The sequence below is a fragment of the Cydia splendana genome, chromosome 4 (assembly GCF_910591565.1).
Source record: "Cydia splendana chromosome 4, ilCydSple1.2, whole genome shotgun sequence".
NCBI classification, from domain to species: domain Eukaryota; kingdom Metazoa; phylum Arthropoda; class Insecta; order Lepidoptera; family Tortricidae; genus Cydia; species Cydia splendana.
In genome coordinates, this window is record NC_085963.1 from 5514704 (window position 1) to 5532487 (window position 17784).

Below are 17784 nucleotides of genomic sequence, written 5' to 3' on the forward strand. Positions count from 1 at the left end.
TTCACTCCTATACATACATATCCCAGGTATATAGCTTACAAATTGGATTCAAGGGATCAGCGACGTTAGGAGACTCTTAATCTTGGCAAATGATTCGTGAAAATGACCTTAAATTTTTTCGCTCCGCGAGCCAGTCTTGTAATGAAGATCGTTGTGAGAGATAGGGGGTTAGTTGAGCGTTTCGGAGTTGCAGATCTGACAAATTAGTATATACCTATTGTTGTTTTTAGGGTTCCGCACCCAAAGGGTAAAAAAGGGACCCTATCACTAAGCCTCCACTGTCTGTCTGTCTGTCTGTCACCAGGCAGTCTTATGATTCGTGATAGCTAGACAGTTGAAATTTTCACAGATTATGTATTTCTGTTGCCGCTATAACAACAAATACTAAAAAGTACGGAACCCTCGGTGGGCGAGTTCGACCCTCACTTGTCCGGTTTTCTTTTAAGTTAACAAAAAGACTCCCTTATCTTTCCTTAGGTTGGTAAATTTTAAAGTCTAGGCAAGATTACGTTGAAATTTTCTTCCATTAGTATTTCTTGAGTTTATGTAATGTACTTACGCCTTGAAAACTAAAGTGGCACTATAAAAAATTAAGGACCATTACAATAGTGACGATGTTTTTTAAAAGGTGAAACGAGATATCTGTTTGCTTATTTTTCTGGTTTGTCTAATGGTTTAACTCATTTGATGAAGCTTGACAACATCTGGATGGCGACTGTGGCAGCCTTAAAGGGCCCACTGATTACCAGTCCGCTGGACAATATCAGCCCGTCAGTTAAAGGAAAAAATTGACAGTATCGAACAACTGACAGGCTGATATCTTCCGGCGAACTGGTAATCTGTGGGCTCCATTACAACAGCGGGAAACGGGCGATGTTACTGTTCATTTCCTTGATAAATTGTCTTGCTATAGTTGCTCAATCATTCTCCGTCATCATTATGGAGAATGAAATTATGTGTCAAGTAAAAGAACAGCGAATGTAACCTTTAGAACAACTCATATATCGTTCACGCTTTTAAAATTTAATTAGGTTGACAATTGTTTTATGTACAGTGTAGTTAGTTCAAGTTACAAATATTTTCCGTGAACCATTCAAAAAATAATAAATAAATCTCGATTTATTTCATATGTTAAATACGTAAACGTAACATGTCGGGGCAAGACAAGTGATAAGCTTAAGCTCGACGTTCCGTGAGCTCTTTATATATGCAAACATGCGAAAATAAATAAACGCGTATTTCATTTGTTTTCATTTTACGCAGGCCACATAACGGAGTGTGAACGTAGTTCTGATGTTTTTGTTTAATTTACGCTTAGTTGTTTTGTGGTTTCAATTCGCTGGGTATGCTTTTCACGTATTAAATATTTTGCTCTGAATTTTGAACCTCTAACGTGGTAGTCCAATAGAAAAGGATGGTACCATTGGGCAATATTTAATTTGCAGTCAATGTAAATTGGATCTGGTATTGTATAAATTTCAAAATTTTAATTATACATAGTATAAATTATTTTGAAAGTAGATTTATGAATAATTATATAATTATTTCATTTCAACGTAACAGTTTTATAACTATAATGTAATTGAAATACTTAATTCGTATTTTATGTAAAATTAGTTCCAACAAAGTAAATTACTCTCAGTTCTCCGCAGATTGAGGGAAAATCATTTTCTAATTTCTAAAAGAGGTGCTAGTAATTATTTTCTATTTCGAAGAGAAGTGCTAGACGGAAATTTCTAGTGTGCTAGACGCAATCAAAAGGATCTCCTGCAAAGTACAGTTATATCAAGACGGTTTTCGTAGTTGTTAGGTAAAGGCTTTGGTGTCAAATTTAGTAAGGCCGTTCTTGAAATATGACAAAATAACAAGAAAATTAGTCATTATATGTGAAAAAACATACAAAATTTCTCATAATTTATAATAGGTACAAATACTCAAGTTGAATCCTGCCTTCAACTTATTTTTTATACCCATATTATAAGGCCATGTTGATTGGAGTACAACGTTAATAAATTGATATACTCATTTATGTTGTCGTCGTATTATAACAAACAGACACCTCAATTACCAACAGTAATTAAATTAAAGAGCTTAAGTAATTAAACGCTGAAAGCGCCACTGACATTTAATTTTCAATGAGCAGCGTGAAATAAAATTCTGTTAGATATGTACCTACCTACCTACTATAATTTTAACGGCATTTGATATTAACAATATTATGATTTTTTTTTTATTCATCCACTTGAATCTTCAGTTAGAAAATTATTTTTATAGCCACTAACAATAAATCTCTCGGGAGATAAATATTTTAAGTATTTAATAGTTTTATTATGGTCGTGGATGGGATAACCCGTAAAACATCTTATCTTTTCGAACCGAAAATATGCCTTTTCTTCTAGTCTACTAAGTACCGTAAAACGGGGTGAGTAGGTTTCGCGGGGAAAGGTGGGTTATGAATGGGCAGAGAAGGGGGGTGAGAAGGGATTTTAAGGCTACTGCTACAAAAATAATGAATTCCAATTTAAAATGGAGCTATAGTAATACGCATAATAAAAAAAAAATCGATCCAACAATCTTCCAAAATCACCTTTGTATGAAAAACACTCTCACCCCAAATACGAGGCACTACGGGGTGAGGTGGGTTTTCCTCTTTATCGTCAAAGTTATGAAATGGAACTACCCAAAATAAAATACAAACGTCCGAACCACTTATTATATACACCATTCAGTTTCCACATGTAAAAATAAAATTTTATCGAGATTTGAAAGTCAAATTTCACCCAACTCACCCCATTTTACGGTAAGTGCTCAACAGGTTGAAACGTTTTTCGAGTTTAGATTTGTTGATTAATATCCTACTCTGTCTAGTAACTTGTCCCGCTGTCAACGTGATAGGGTAGGACGGAAAGAAATGGAACAGTCTACTTTAAATAGATAGTGGACGACCGCTTAAAGCTAACAAATACAAACGTAGTCCTCATTTTCTTACCTGAATATTGACAATGGAATATACATTTACACAATGTATTGTATATTAAGTATGTATGGAGGAGCAGAACGGTGGCGATCTGCCCCAACGTTTGACATTTTTTGATTTTTTGATCAAGTACAAAAGTTAGGGGCGAACAATAAATTCAATACAAACTTTTAATTAAGCTCATAACACTTAAATAATTAAAAAAATCTAAACAACTAACGAAGGGGCATAGCTAGCATAGGGGGAAAGCGGCCTCATTACTGCGTAGAACCAGGGATAGCACAAACAGCATTGTAATGATGATTGCTGATCACTTTTGCTGTCCCATACTGATAAGTTTAATTAAATTAATTAAGTCTAATATAACTTTTAAGTATTAATATAGTTTTTAAGCCTTATAATATGTATGGGATCTCTGTTATCTTGTATTAAATAAATAATTGAATTGAATTGATAGCTGTGGTTAATATACATCAAATCGTGTATTAATATTTTATACAGTGTTAAAGAAGAAACTGTGTCTGCTGTCGTATGGAGAAGCGATCACGTATCGTCGTCCTTTCGTCATCTATTTCGTCACTATTATGGCTTGAAGTATGTGAACTCACCAGTAAGCTCTTCTCGTACTCTTCCTCAATATCGCTGCCGTTATAGTATCTGAGGTCCGCCGTGGTGTTGGGGAAGTAGAAGCCGCGCCGGCAGACGCACCAGTACGACCCGCGTCTGAAGCCCAGCCCGGGCACCGGAACACACTGTAACAAGGAGAGATTCCTTTATGAGCCACACGAGTCCGCCGCCAAAAAGCCGCTCTTATTACAATCTCTTAATACACCGTAATGTATGCTAAGTGACAAAATAGTAGGTAAGAAGGGCTAAAATGACCGGCTCTTTATCATTTGTCATCATGCCTGTCACGTTCTAACAAGTATGTAAGTGCGAAAGTGACACTTGACATGACAGGTGACAAAAACGCGACCATGATACCGCTGAAGGTTTATAGGTACACACCGCGACATATGTCATGTTTTCTTTTCCTGCCTTTATGACACCCAAACCCCGTTATCAATGTTGCAATCAATAATTTGCTACGTCGAAATATCGGGAACTCAAAAACAATACAAAAGGTAATCACGGTTCATATCCCAGTCGATATTACTCTAGAGTCGGACCAAAAAAAATCTGCAGCGGATTTGATAGCCCACGCAGTGCAAGTGTCATTTATACGTCATAATTTTATAGAAGTTTGACGTATAAAATAACACTTTCACTGCGTGGGCTATCAAGTCCGCTGCAGACTATTCTTGGTCTGATTCTAATAATAATTTGACCAAGAAATAGATATCCATTAAATTTACAATAAATAAATAGCTGCGTAAAAATAGTTTAGTAAATAGCAACATTTTTTTAATATAAAATACTTACTACAAACTAGAACTTATTTCAAAGCGTGTATAGCGCTGTATAGCACTGGCGTAAAACTTCGATAACAATGTTTCGTTGAAATTTTGAGAGTTAGTTATTTTTTATGCAAATCCCTTTGACGGACGGGAAACTTGCCATGAAGCTTAAACCCTCGAGGATTTAAAACCGCTTAACAAACATAGACGAGCCGAAAACTCAGCTGCCTGTTCAGTTAGGTAGCTGCCCCAAGAGTCCCAAAAGCCGCGCCCATACAATTCAAGTTATTACGCTTTGATTTTAAAACGCCGTATTAAATCACGTGAACGCCGTAGTAAATATTAGTTATTGGCATGACCAATAACTAATATTTATATAATGAAAACTAATAAATATAATTAATGTGCCCAGTAATTAATGGATAACCTTCTAACCACCGACAGGGCAGGGACCTTAGACTGGACCAGAAGATGCACTTATAGGTCTAGTAAAAGAATAGGAAATGTATGAATACCAGTGTGATCAACTGTCTAAAAAATATTTTATCTAATACTGATTCTAAACTGGAATAACACATAATATTAACATCTTTATAATTGTGTTGTATTTATGTAATTACTTTGTAATTACAATTTCTAGCAACGAAAACTACTTAGGTACAAATTTCATGTCTCTCATTCGACATCTTATAGGTATATCAATATCAAATCCCTAGAACGTGCTCTCAGTTAGCACACGTATTATCGCTTATATGCACACAAACTGTTAGCTATTCATAGTCAGGAATGACAACTTTTATTTTTTAGTGTTCCGTTCCAAACTTGGCTCGTTTGGCTCGGTCCCTTATTTTTGGAAATATTTGATATATTTTCTGAAATTTGTATTTTATCTAATTTTATCACTTAGATAAGTTCTTTTTAGTTAAGAACTTTTTACAGTCTTGAAAGAATGCCCAGACATTTGCTCTCTATATACTCGACTAGCGACGAGAATATTGTAAATACACGGCTGTCTCGTTCGAGAATTTATAGTTCGCTTTAATATCACGTTTACTGACGTGTAAAACATTTTACGACGTACCCATTAGCCCTTCGAACTTTAAAGCTGGATTTAATAATATTTTGCTTGAATATAATATAACAATTGAAAGTTTGGGATTCGGAGTTGATAATGGTCGAGCAGATTAAATGTTAACCTTAACAACTTTGATACATTTCGTAACCTTTGAAGTCCAGAGAACGGTCTCTCAATGGGCCTTACACCCTAGGGGGGCGTCCTCTGCGTGCGTCCCATGACACGGGCATGGGCAAGGGCAGCATTCACTCAGTGTACCTACCCCTTACTTACATTTAATTAGAGTGTCAAAAGGGGCTCTACGTGAAGAGCTTCGACTCCGAACACGCCTCCTAAATGTCCGGAACACCATTGTTATGGGTAAAGTATAATAACAAATCAGATTTTATAATCTGATTAGCGCCCCAAAAATCCCTTATCCCAATCACAAAAGTAGCATTATGGGAAAGAGTCGGATTGGGCCCATTCGGATTCCATCTGATTATGTAATTTAAGGTCCTAGGACGAACACCGAAGTTCACAAATTGCGGGCATCTGTCTTTTTTACTCCAAATAAGGCGTAATTAGAGTGACAGAGAAAGATGCTCGCAATTTCGATATTCTCGTATTTAAACATTTCAATTAATCGAAACTAAGAACCCGACTTATACACCACAATTTTGGCCAAATATTAACATATATAACATATAATATTAGGTCCTTACCTATGAAACTGGCGTTTTTGTTCATAGATATAAGTCTGATCCTAGTTTTTTTTTTTTTACAAAAGTACATACACAATTACAATAAAACTACAGTGCACTCAATAAACAACGATTTTACATACAATTAATTGTTATTTTTTATTGTTAAGTGTTCAGAATTAAGCCTTGAAAATAGGTCTTTTCATGTGCTGTCGGTTCGAGTATTAAAATTACTTATATTTTTCTAATGGTACCAATTTTCAAGAAATGGAGATATTGAAAACATACCTTAAAGGTGTCAAAAATTACTGGAAAAATTTTGTTTGGTTTGAATTAGCCATCAAAAAAATATCCGCAAAATTAATTGTATGGAAATTCGTGTTTCGTTGAAATTCTCCGAACAAAACGCCAATTTCATAGGTAATGACCTAATATATCTGTAACCAGCCACATACTTTAGGTTATAAATAATATTTTTATGATCATATTACAAATCACGAAATCTAAGTAAGCAATAAATGACACCAGAATCTTGCCAATAAATAAAGTAATTGTCTACATAACGGCCTCCGAATATGGAACGCAATTTCCATATATTTATGAAATAGGATTTTTTACATTATTAGCGTTTCTTTTCTCATTAATTTTAAAGGACCTTAGATGAAAATTAAAAATTTCAAGCCTAGCTATATTGAATGATCAGAAAGTACCTATACCAAGAACAATTAAAATGATTACCACGACCACTGTAACTGAAGCGAGAATTAAAGCGACGCAAATATAAGAATGAAATAATTGACTTTATGCAAAGTTTGAGTGACGATGATCGATGGTAATGACGCATGAAGTTATAAAAATAGAAACTTTAAGATTGCATTCCGATTGCGATTACAGTAGCATTGCTGTTGCAGCGTTACAGCCATAGATGTAAGTAAAATGAGGTAGATATGGTACCAGGCGCACGATCGTGAGCCATTAAATATAGGTTCCGGAACCTATATTTAGTTAGTCGTATGGGTGACGCGAACCTGTCAAGTTGTCAAAATCGTTGCATCAAATTTTAATTTTGTCAACTATGAACGTCACACGTCTACATAAATAAAAGTCATTGGTTACAGCAGCGGAAAACAGGCGATGACACTGTGAATTTCCTGGATAAATTGAGTTGCTGACATCTATCACTTATTTTATCAAGGCAATTAACAGTCTCGACACCCGTCGTCCGCTGATATCTATTATCAAGACTTTCACAACCGGAATCTAACCTTTAGTTTGATACCTGTCAGCTATCAAATAATTATTAAAAATATTTAATAGGTATGCGTGCTTATGCGTGATGAGGCACAGCTACCAGATTCCTTCACGAACGCTCACTTAGCCAAAACAATAGACGCGAAATTGCTAAGCAGCAATAAATGATACCCGAACCTTACCAGCAGACAAAATAATTGTCGCCTTAAGAGAATCCCAAATATGGAGCACATTTCCATATCGCCCTAGATTTTTCCACATAATCCGCCTTGCGACGGATCAATGTCTGTAAAAGCCACAAGTCAAGGAAAACAACTTTCCGAATGTTACAATAAAGAAATGGCCGAACAGAAACCGTCCATTTGTGAAAGTCGAATAAGCCATCACTCGCAAAAGTACCTATTAGGAATAAAAGCTTAGTGATTCCGTGGCGGCCACTTAATGAAATGCGGCGATTCGGAAATAATTAGGAGGCTACGCTTTCTGGTGCGTGTAAACTAGTGGTGGCGATTGACTACGCCTTATTTTATTTGCCCAAATATTTGTGTTGCATAGACTAGAGCGTCTTCGCGTATAAATTGTCATGCGAAGTATTTTTTATTAAGTAAACATAAATTTTATTATGTTGTATTATATAAAAGTTAAGTACTATATGACATTTGTAAACTTTCTGATTTATTATTTATATTATATATTTATAATCTTTAACGAACAATAAAGATGGTTTCGACTAACATTAATTTAGGTAGGTACTTGAAACCGTCACTATGAAATCAAGAATATCCTTTTCTTCTTCTTTGTCGTCACACTCTAGTCAGAGTGGTCGTGGTCGTCATATCAGGGCCGATCCTTTTAAGGAATGCAATATTTTAAAAGCTTTTTGAATAAGTAGATATTAATCTTGTTTTCATTCATACCGAACAATATTTTCAATGGATGTTGATTGCTACGGATCTTACCACGTGTTCTAAATGTATACTTCACTTCATTACTTTCACTTTTACTAAGTTTTTTCCCCAATCAATAAAAACATCACAATAATTTACAAGTAAATAAGTCGCAAGCTCGTGAGTAAGATTTTGTTTTGCTTAAACGTGACCAAAGGTGAAGCCAACATTTTTGTCTTGACTTGAAGAATTTGACTAGTATTCCTTCGAATTCTCCGCCTTCAAGCATGTGAAATTTTGCATCAAAAATATTTCAACCTGCCAAATTAGGAATTGCGCGTTAAGTCGTACGGCTACAGCGGCTGGAACTTTTTATTTAGATTTAATTCAAGCTCTGGCAAAAAATACGGGGTGTCTAATCTAAATGGAACCGTGGGGGAAAATGAGAAACTACGTTAATTAACGAAGTGTATTGTTTTGATATACATAGTACAACTAAGTCTTTGTATTTAAAAGATAGCATTCAACTGATGATTTTATAAGTACCTAGTCTATTAAATATCTAAAGATTCTAATGTATAAGCAACATCTATAAAATAGTGTTCGTGATTTACTCGTAGGTACTATACCTATTGATAAATTAAGTTATTTCGTGCAGATTCTCTTATTTCGCAGTTTGTCGTATTTATAGTCTCCGATTCTATGTTTAAAATGTCAACTTGATATGATTGTTATGGCAAGACCTGTGCATGACTCGCAGCGCATCCTGCGCCCGCTAACAAGTAAGACCGGGATGCCTTATAACACTATCAAAAACTATAACAGGCAATAGGCAATATAACAGGCAGGCAAAGGCAGCGTTCAAAAACAAACTATGTAACAGGCAGCCTTTGCCTGCTATAAAAACAAACTATATCCAAAATGACAATCGTACATCGACAATTTTTTCGAGTCTATTTCGACTACGATGAGTTATGTGATTGGCGGTTTCTATCAATGATTGTCATCTAGGCCTTCTTTAAGGATAATGACGGTCGTAGATGTCATTACAACGGCGTGATAAAGAAAGTGTCAATCTCTTTCAACCCTCCAATATTGGAGTGATTCTCAAGAAAGTGGCAATCGACACGTTAAAATTAATGAAATATTTTTTTTTTGTATTTTTTTACTTTTAAGAATGAAAAATATGTTTTACTACTTCAAGTACCCCAATTTTTCAAAAATGAACGGAAAATGAAGAAGTATACATTGAACTGAACACAGGTTAAAGTTAAGCAGGTTACAGTGAAAAATACATTCTTTTTAATTTTTTATTTTGAACGGATAATAATACAAATGTCTCACTTTTAGCATAGATGAATAAACCTTCATATAATATTAAAATAATATTATTACATTAGGCCCCATACCAAATTCGTAAAATAATTGAGACAAGTTAAAGTTAACATTCCGTTACAAACCCCAGATTCCTGCCTTTAACCACTTGTCTCTACGAAACTACGACACTTGGGTCATGATGGTACCCTGCGGTGGTTAGCTTAATACTTACCTAATATTTTGCCATGGTTATGATCTAAATAAAATTTTCTGTGTATGAGTCAGATGCAATACCGCGGATGTACCGGTTACAGTGAAAATATCCTTGGACAAACTTCGTGAGTGAATATTGTTGTAAAAAAATATATATAAGGCCTGTGCAATGTACATTTTAAAAGGTAATGTTTATGTTATTATATAGCATGATATTTTATTTACATAAATTGGTGCTTATAAAATCTAAAGAACTAAAACTGGAAGAGCGATGCTTTTGGACAAGACAGGTTACACAGAAAAGTGCTACTCTTTATTTTTTATAAATATAAGTATTAAATTTAAACAAAAAAAATGACTTGGCCTCGATAAACATTGTTTTAGTTTATTTTAGTAGATACATTTATGTGTCATATGAAAAAGAGCAAATAAACATACATTGAATTCAAAAACTCGATGACAGGTTAAGATGCCACTTTTTTGAGAATGACTCCAATTTGATTGCTGATTTATATTTATAAATTTTAATACGGTTCTTGTAAAAAATAGCTAATTTCAAAGAGAATAACATCAAACATCAATATTTATTCAGCAAATAGGCCACATTAAGGGCACTTTTACACGTCAACATTTAATTTACATACAAGCATAAATAATAACAATACATCAACAATTTTATAAAATACAACTAACAATTCAAACTAACGTATTACAATTACTTAGAGACTAACTAAACGTACATGGCGTCCCGTTATATGATCCAAGCAAAGAAACAGGCGTTATGTATGGATATTGTGGATAGAATGGTATATTTTGTGTCTAACCACAAATCCTAAGATTAGGAAGACTAAACCTTGAGCTCACAAAACATTTTCCTTCTACTTAACCGGGAACGCACTAAGTAAGACAAAGGCACAACAAAACTTTTTCCTTATACTGACAAATCTCACCAACAGAAGCCCATCCATTTGAGAGACACCCGAATATTTACTACTAGCTTTTGCCCGCGACTTTGTCTGCGTGGAATTAGTACCAGTAGTTAGAGTAAGTACAACGCCTTGATAAAATCTAATGGCAATTCGTGCTTACACCAATTAACAGGCAATTCAATAATTTTCTCATTTCCACCCCCCTCTTCACCCTCTTTAGGGATGACTTCCGATATAAAAACTATCCTATGTCCTTTCCCGGAACTCAAACTATCTGTATGCCAAATTTAAACTTAATCCATTAAGCGGTTTAAGCGTGAAGAGGTAACAGAAAGAGAGACAGACAGACAGACACACTTTCGCATTTATAATATTAAATAAATTATATAATATGGATTCTAACAGCTAAATCGCTGTCAGTGGTATGTGCAATTAACATAGGCTGTGTATTTCCTATCACGAGACGCTAGACTCTAAGGAACCAAAGCGGAGTAAGATCTCAATGCTCCATGCAATTTTTTTGCAATTTTGGAAATCTAATGTTCTTTTTAAGGATGACTCACGCTAGACCGCCTGACATGTCATTTTCTATGACGGCTGATCTGTGATGACGTGATGCTTTCCATAGAAAACGAAGCGCTGGAAGCTCCGGCCCGGTCTAGCGTGAATCATCCTTAATTCGTTGCGCTTTCATGAATCCTTTCTTTACTTGTCGGTGCCTACTCAATGCACTACGCAATATTTCTTGGTGATTGGTGGAAGCAGAGCGACCATGTTAGTACAGTGGAACCTCGCTAACTCGAACCTCGATAAGACGATATCCTCGTTAATACGAAATTAAATTCCATTCCCTTCTCCTCAAAGGCCAAAACGGAGGTTTTGGCCTTTGTAGCCTTTCAAATATTACGTTTAATGTTAACTTCCGAACTTAACTACGTTTTGTTTCATTCATTTTGATGCTTAATCTCCCTTTTCTTCGAAAACTGCCTATCTTGGTTAACGCATAGCAATAAAAAGTCGTATTTAAAATGTAATAAAAATGTGATTGTTGTGACAAGTTGCCTTTAGGTTCATTTTATTTAATTTCTAGAATTGCTTGTAGCGCTGTAGTTACTCGGTAAGCTATAAGAATGACAGTCTACTAAAGAAAACTTACCGTATGAAGGGCCTTTAGATCCTTTAAAAGGATTTGTGTGAGCCGACCGGGGGCGTATTTTTTGCAACAATCGAATTTACTTATATTTCGGATGGTGAAAGGCGAATATTATATCAATCTAAAGCTAATATGTATTATTTTGTACTGTGACTTCAGTTTTCTTTATGTATGAACTCACATTTATATTAGACGGGTCTATCGCGAATTTATTTTATTACCTTTTCACTTCTCATGCTCAAAAAGTGCACCTTTATGTCGTGCGTAGAGCATAAATAAGCATAAAGTAAAATCATCTATTACGACCCTTATTGACTTAGCAATAAAGTCCAAATTCTGCCATACAAACTGCCAGCCCTGCCGGCGCGCCCCCGACCGGCGCTCTCCCGATCGGCGTGCCCCGCGCCTCCGAACGGCCCAAGAACAATTTTCTTTAGTCTTGAATAAATACGTTAAAATAACCTAAAATATTTGATTTTTTGTATATTTTCCTCGCAATCGAAGTGAAAAGCAGAGTGTACAACAAGGGCATAAATGTCCATTTTTACCCTCGTCTACTATTTTGGTCTTCGCTTCGCTCAGACCAAAAAATTGCCTCGGGTAGAGATGGGTCACTTTATGCCCTTGTTGTACAATCTACTATTATTTACCGATTTCTGTAAGCAACAAACACTGAGTTAGTGTATTTTTCTTTTAATCGTTAACACTTGTTTTTTTTAATTAAATATTCCAAAAATAAAGAAATGCATGCAAATAAATGAATTAACATTTCACCTAGCAATTTTTCTTCCTTTCACTTTTGACTGCGTAGGCATGTGCGCTTAGTAGCGCTTTTAATCATGTAAGTACTATTGAGAGTATATGGAATCTAATATGTACTATGCTGTTGGCTCAAAACAATGGACAATGGGATAACTGGGCTACAAGATTAAAAACTAGGTAAGGTCAGCCAGGGTAATTGCAACTACGGGGTAAATGCAACTGCTATAAAAGAGAGTTCACCCATCGTATAAGTGGCTCCAGCTCTAGACTGCTCCATAGTTGCAATTTCCCTGGTTGACCGTAGTAATAATTAATGTAGTTATGAATATTATATATGTTGCTAATACATTTGACATTCGTACATTTCAATAAATGACTTTTCGAGTATAGGCCTCTACCAACTTCAATGTCTCCATCATAGATCAAATAATGACAATATATGCCTTTTTGTATAATAAAGAGTTTACTACAACTACTACAGTTCCATCCATACATAAGTTTCAAGAAACTTGGATTATATCCGCGAATTCCGGTTAATCATCCTTCCTGAATTCATCCTTCGTAAATCCAATTTAATCTGATTATCAGGGCTTTCTGCAAAATAGGAACTACAGTACCTATGTAATCAATTCAATATTAACTGCCTTTTCAGCCAAGACTATGCCTTAACCAATTAATGGTTTGCCAATAGTGTTGGCAGCGACTCGGTTATTTTGAGTCCTCGCCCTTACAGACTCGACGCAATTATTTTTCAACTTTTCAGTAGCGCTGTTTTTACATAATTTATAGTGTTTTTCCCATAGCTTGGATAAGGCAACAGCTGTCGTCTTAATACAATCCCACCAAAAACATTTTCATGTAAGATGTTGCCAAGACGAAACCATGTGGCTCGCACTGTCAAAAAGTTATCAGTCATGTAGAACCAAGTCTTTCTAACTCTTCACTCCCTAACACACACAAGTCCTAACTTCACAAACTCTACACCTTAGTCAAATCCTCAAATTACATGTTCGAAAAACTACAAAGCACTTCGAAAAAAGGTATTAAGGTAGTGTCTTGGCAGGGGCACTGCCGTGCCCCTAGATTTTGCGTTTTAAGGTCATACATTATATGGAGATGACAGATGTCACCGTATCCAATCTATGTGAAAAATATTATAAAAATGTTGAATACGCAAATATAGACTATATTTATGTTTTTGAATAGATACCCTTTGATTGATTTTTTGCGAATTATGTAATTTTTTCAATAGAAAATTTAATCAAATGTATTCAAAATGCGAAAGTTAATTAAAATCTTTAAGATGACAGTGATGGTTGAGTCTTTGTAATAGAAGTCGAGTCCTTTTGACTACGTGCTTTAAAATCATCAAAGATCTCAAAAGATTACTTCAGTCTCGACTTCATTTGTTTAACCTGCCTGCCTTGCAAAATCAAACCGAGTTCCTCAAATATTAGACTCATAAGACTCGAGGCTATAACCGCCACTAGTTGCACGTGTATCCGATTAAACTTGTAAATCCAGCTTCGTGTGTTTGGCACGCAATCTATACGGACTGTGCGAACTAAGCACAAATGAAGACCCAACTTCAAAGCAACTACAGTGTACGGGGTGGAAGTAATTGTGTTCTCCAGAGGAAAATTAAATGAGTACTTACCTAGGTACCTTAAGTCTACTATTGTTGACTTAAGGTTCCTACTAATTTCTTCTGGAGAGGTCTTGTATTGCCGAAAGGAAATATATTTTCATCTCACTTGCTCATAAAGAGTAGTATTTCACGCTGGTGTTTTAGGGGGATATAACCAATTTTATTATGTAGGTACGGAGTTTTTATTTTATTTTATTACGAGTCATACGAACCAAGTAAGTTATAACGGTTATAAGTCAAATATCTATAAAATCAAGCTATAAACAAGTTTTACTTTTAAAATACTGTTGTAAAATAATGTTGTTGTTGTTGTAGACTGTTGTAGATTAGATAATTTCTTTAATGGTTAAAAAAAAGTGAATGGTGTGAATGAATTCTATGTCCTAAAGCTTCCCGTCCTTTTTCTAACTCATAACTCATTATCGATGCTATCCATTTACCGTAGAAAGGCGAGTGGTATTGTTAAAAATTTAGGCACGCATTGACTAGCGCACGCACGCACTTTGTCAACTTTTGTCCAACCTTTACGGATTTTAAATTATTTTAAACACACCGTACAGTGTCTATTTAATGACGGCGATGATTGCTTGAACTACCAATACTTAAATAGAACTGTCGGGTACTTAATATTGGAGACGTATTTTAAATACTCTTTCGTGAAAAAGCTTTAGTTGTTGCGCAACCCTAAAAAGTCTTGTACAATAAGTAAAAAAATCTCTCTGATTTACCTCTGAGTGTCACACAATGGGTAGAATAAGGATTGGGAGTGACTTTCCGCAGGGATTTGAAATATTTGTCAATGCTCAGGGCGTACTCAAACAATAACGAGGAAATATGCTTAACGTTTCCCCCGGAGACAGTTCTCCGATCAGTCGGCTGATGTAGAACTTTGATGTGTAACGGAATTTTACATTAGAGTCTCAGGTAAGGATAAGGTATTTCTATTTTATGCGATTCTTAGAAATTGCGTTTACTTTGCCTAGATTCCTAGGTACAGTAGCGAAAGAAACAACGCGCGAAAAGTATATGCCATACGGCTCGATTCGGGAAATGAATTAGAGATTAACTAGATATGAAAGCTTCGAGCAACACCGGCTTCCGACACATCGGAAGGGAGGGGCCCAAGCGATATCTCACCGTACAAATCTTTCTGCCATTTTTCGCGGGGGGGAAAGGTGCACACAGTCGCACTTCTCACACACTTACATACAAAATCCAATCTGTAATGACGACACAAATACATAGAAAATGACACACGTCAAAGACAAATCTTGCAAACCTCGATCTCTTTTTGTGTACGGACGAGTGACAAGTGTCACAACACGCACACTAACACATTTTCGTTGAAGTATGTTATTGTATTCTGAGAGATGAGAAGTCGGATTTGTCGCTCGACCGATCCGCAATTTGTACTGAGTGAGCAAAATCGATAAATCCAACAATTACATGAGACTAAAATATAATAATTGTGTTTGAATGTAATTAAACGTATGATATGTAAAAAAAAATATTACAAGTGAAATGTAACACTTTCTTTTTGTAAATTTGATGTCCCCGACCTCTTTTTATAACAAAAAACCGAGCAAACAGGCATTTTTGTGCAGCAGTGTTCACGCGCGCGTCTGGACTCGGTCTAGTGAAAAATCCAAGTGCAACTAATTTTATTACCCGCGCTAGATTAGATTGACGCGCTAATCTTGTACCTCGGCAGAGGGGAAATAGTGCGAATGCCGCCTCCCTTCCGTGTTGCTCGAAGTATGAAAGAGTAAAGATATGTGACGTTCCACGGCAAAAGGTACCTTATTGCGGCTGGCGCTTACGTCGCATAGCGCCGCAATAATATTAGAGCGTTGTTAATAATAGCGAAAGCGCCAACCGCCATAAGGTACCTTTACCCGTGGGACGTCACATATCTTTACTATATCGTATCTAGTTAATCTCTAATTCATTTCCCGAATCGCGCCGATAGTCTAATATTGTTCTATAGAGACATATCCCTTTTTGTTAAGTTGTTAGAGAATGGTAGAAACTTTTGACTCGTATTCTGATTTGTTACTTTGGTTTACCCGCGACCTCTGGATTGAAAGTCGCACGCTCTTACCGCTAGACCACCAGCGCTTCATATCTGCGATGGTTTAAGTAATTAAAAAAAAAGTATACTTGATATTTTGAGGTTATTGGCGCATTTTTTAAAGTGTACCCACACTTTAAAAAACTTAGTCCATATCAAATACCTAACAGACCTCATATATTGGATATGCCAGCAGTTTATAAACAACTTCCACTATCACTATAATTCATATTCGAAATAAAAAGCCATAATTAAGACGCACGTTTACTTGGAACAGTTGGAATATATCATTGCAAATGTATACAGATTTTTTCTCGATGCATTCCATTGCCGCAAATCAACTGATCAATATCAAATGATATATCATAGATAAGTAGTTCCAAACTGGACAATTATATATACGACGTACGTATGAGCTTAAGTTCAACCCCTATATTGGTCAGTCTTGTAAAAATGGGCTACCGATAGAATCTTGTTCCATTAATTCATAAAGATAAACCTTTAGTAACTTTAAACTTGATAGCGCCAATATAAGCCTCTCGGATTTATCCGATGGCAGGTATTACCATTATTTTCTTATCTAAAGATTTAACTTCGTTGACATTAATTGCGAGTAAAAGATAAGATAGCAGCTTAAAATAACTTCAAATTACGGTTTCTGAAATAGATTACGTCATCAATTTGTATTTCTTCTCCATCTTTTTAATGCAAGGTTTTTTATAAGAAAAAGTCGTTTCTTGGTAAAAAAATTGATTAATACGAGTATCTTCCGGTTTGGTCACCCTTAATCGTTTGTAAGCCTACTTAATCGTATCTCTTTTTGGGGATACGACGGCCTGTTGTTTGTTTAAATGTTTGAAAAGATTTAAAAATGGAGGGTTTGTGAATTGGAGATCTTATTCCTTATTTATTCAGAGACCATACTTTTATATCCGCAACGCAGGCTTCGTCAGGTAAACACAAATTTAGAATCAGCTACAGGCATCATCACAACAAACTACAGCGATAAAATCCGCAACAGGCTTCGTCAACTCACTTACTCTTAGATCTTATTTGTAGAGCAATTATTAAGAGCGTATCACATATTTTTGCGGTCTTGGAAGATAATATATAAGATACTAAATGAAAGTACTAACCTCAGTAGTCTTCTTCTTGCATTTGTCGGTGCCGGCGAAGATGTTGAGTTGCACCGAACCAGGCTTCAAAGGACACTGATCTATGTCCACACGTCGGAGATCTATGTCTATACCGCTCGTCCCTCTGTAACAAACGAACACATTTTTAAACAGACAGTATGTTCATGGTTTGTTTAGAAAGCAAACCGGGACTGGAACCTCAGGTGGCATCAGCTTTCTTTGCCAAAAATGTCGGAGGTCGTGCCGCTCACGCATCGGCCTCAATAGTCACCGTTGTCTAAACAT

General features: G+C 35.7%; 1 protein-coding gene across 2 annotated transcripts in view; it reads right to left on the bottom strand.

Annotated features, from left to right (window-relative positions):
* LOC134789690 (probable G-protein coupled receptor CG31760) overlaps nt 1–17784 on the bottom strand; it is a 158687-nt gene that overhangs the window by 21647 nt on the left and 119256 nt on the right. For both annotated transcript variants that reach the window (XM_063760296.1, XM_063760295.1), the window contains exons 4-5: nt 17500–17623; nt 3586–3729 (exon numbers count right to left, since the gene is read on the bottom strand). In XM_063760296.1, coding sequence (XP_063616366.1) covers nt 3586–3729; nt 17500–17623 — 268 coding nt within the window. The remainder of the gene's footprint in view (nt 1–3585; nt 3730–17499; nt 17624–17784) is intronic.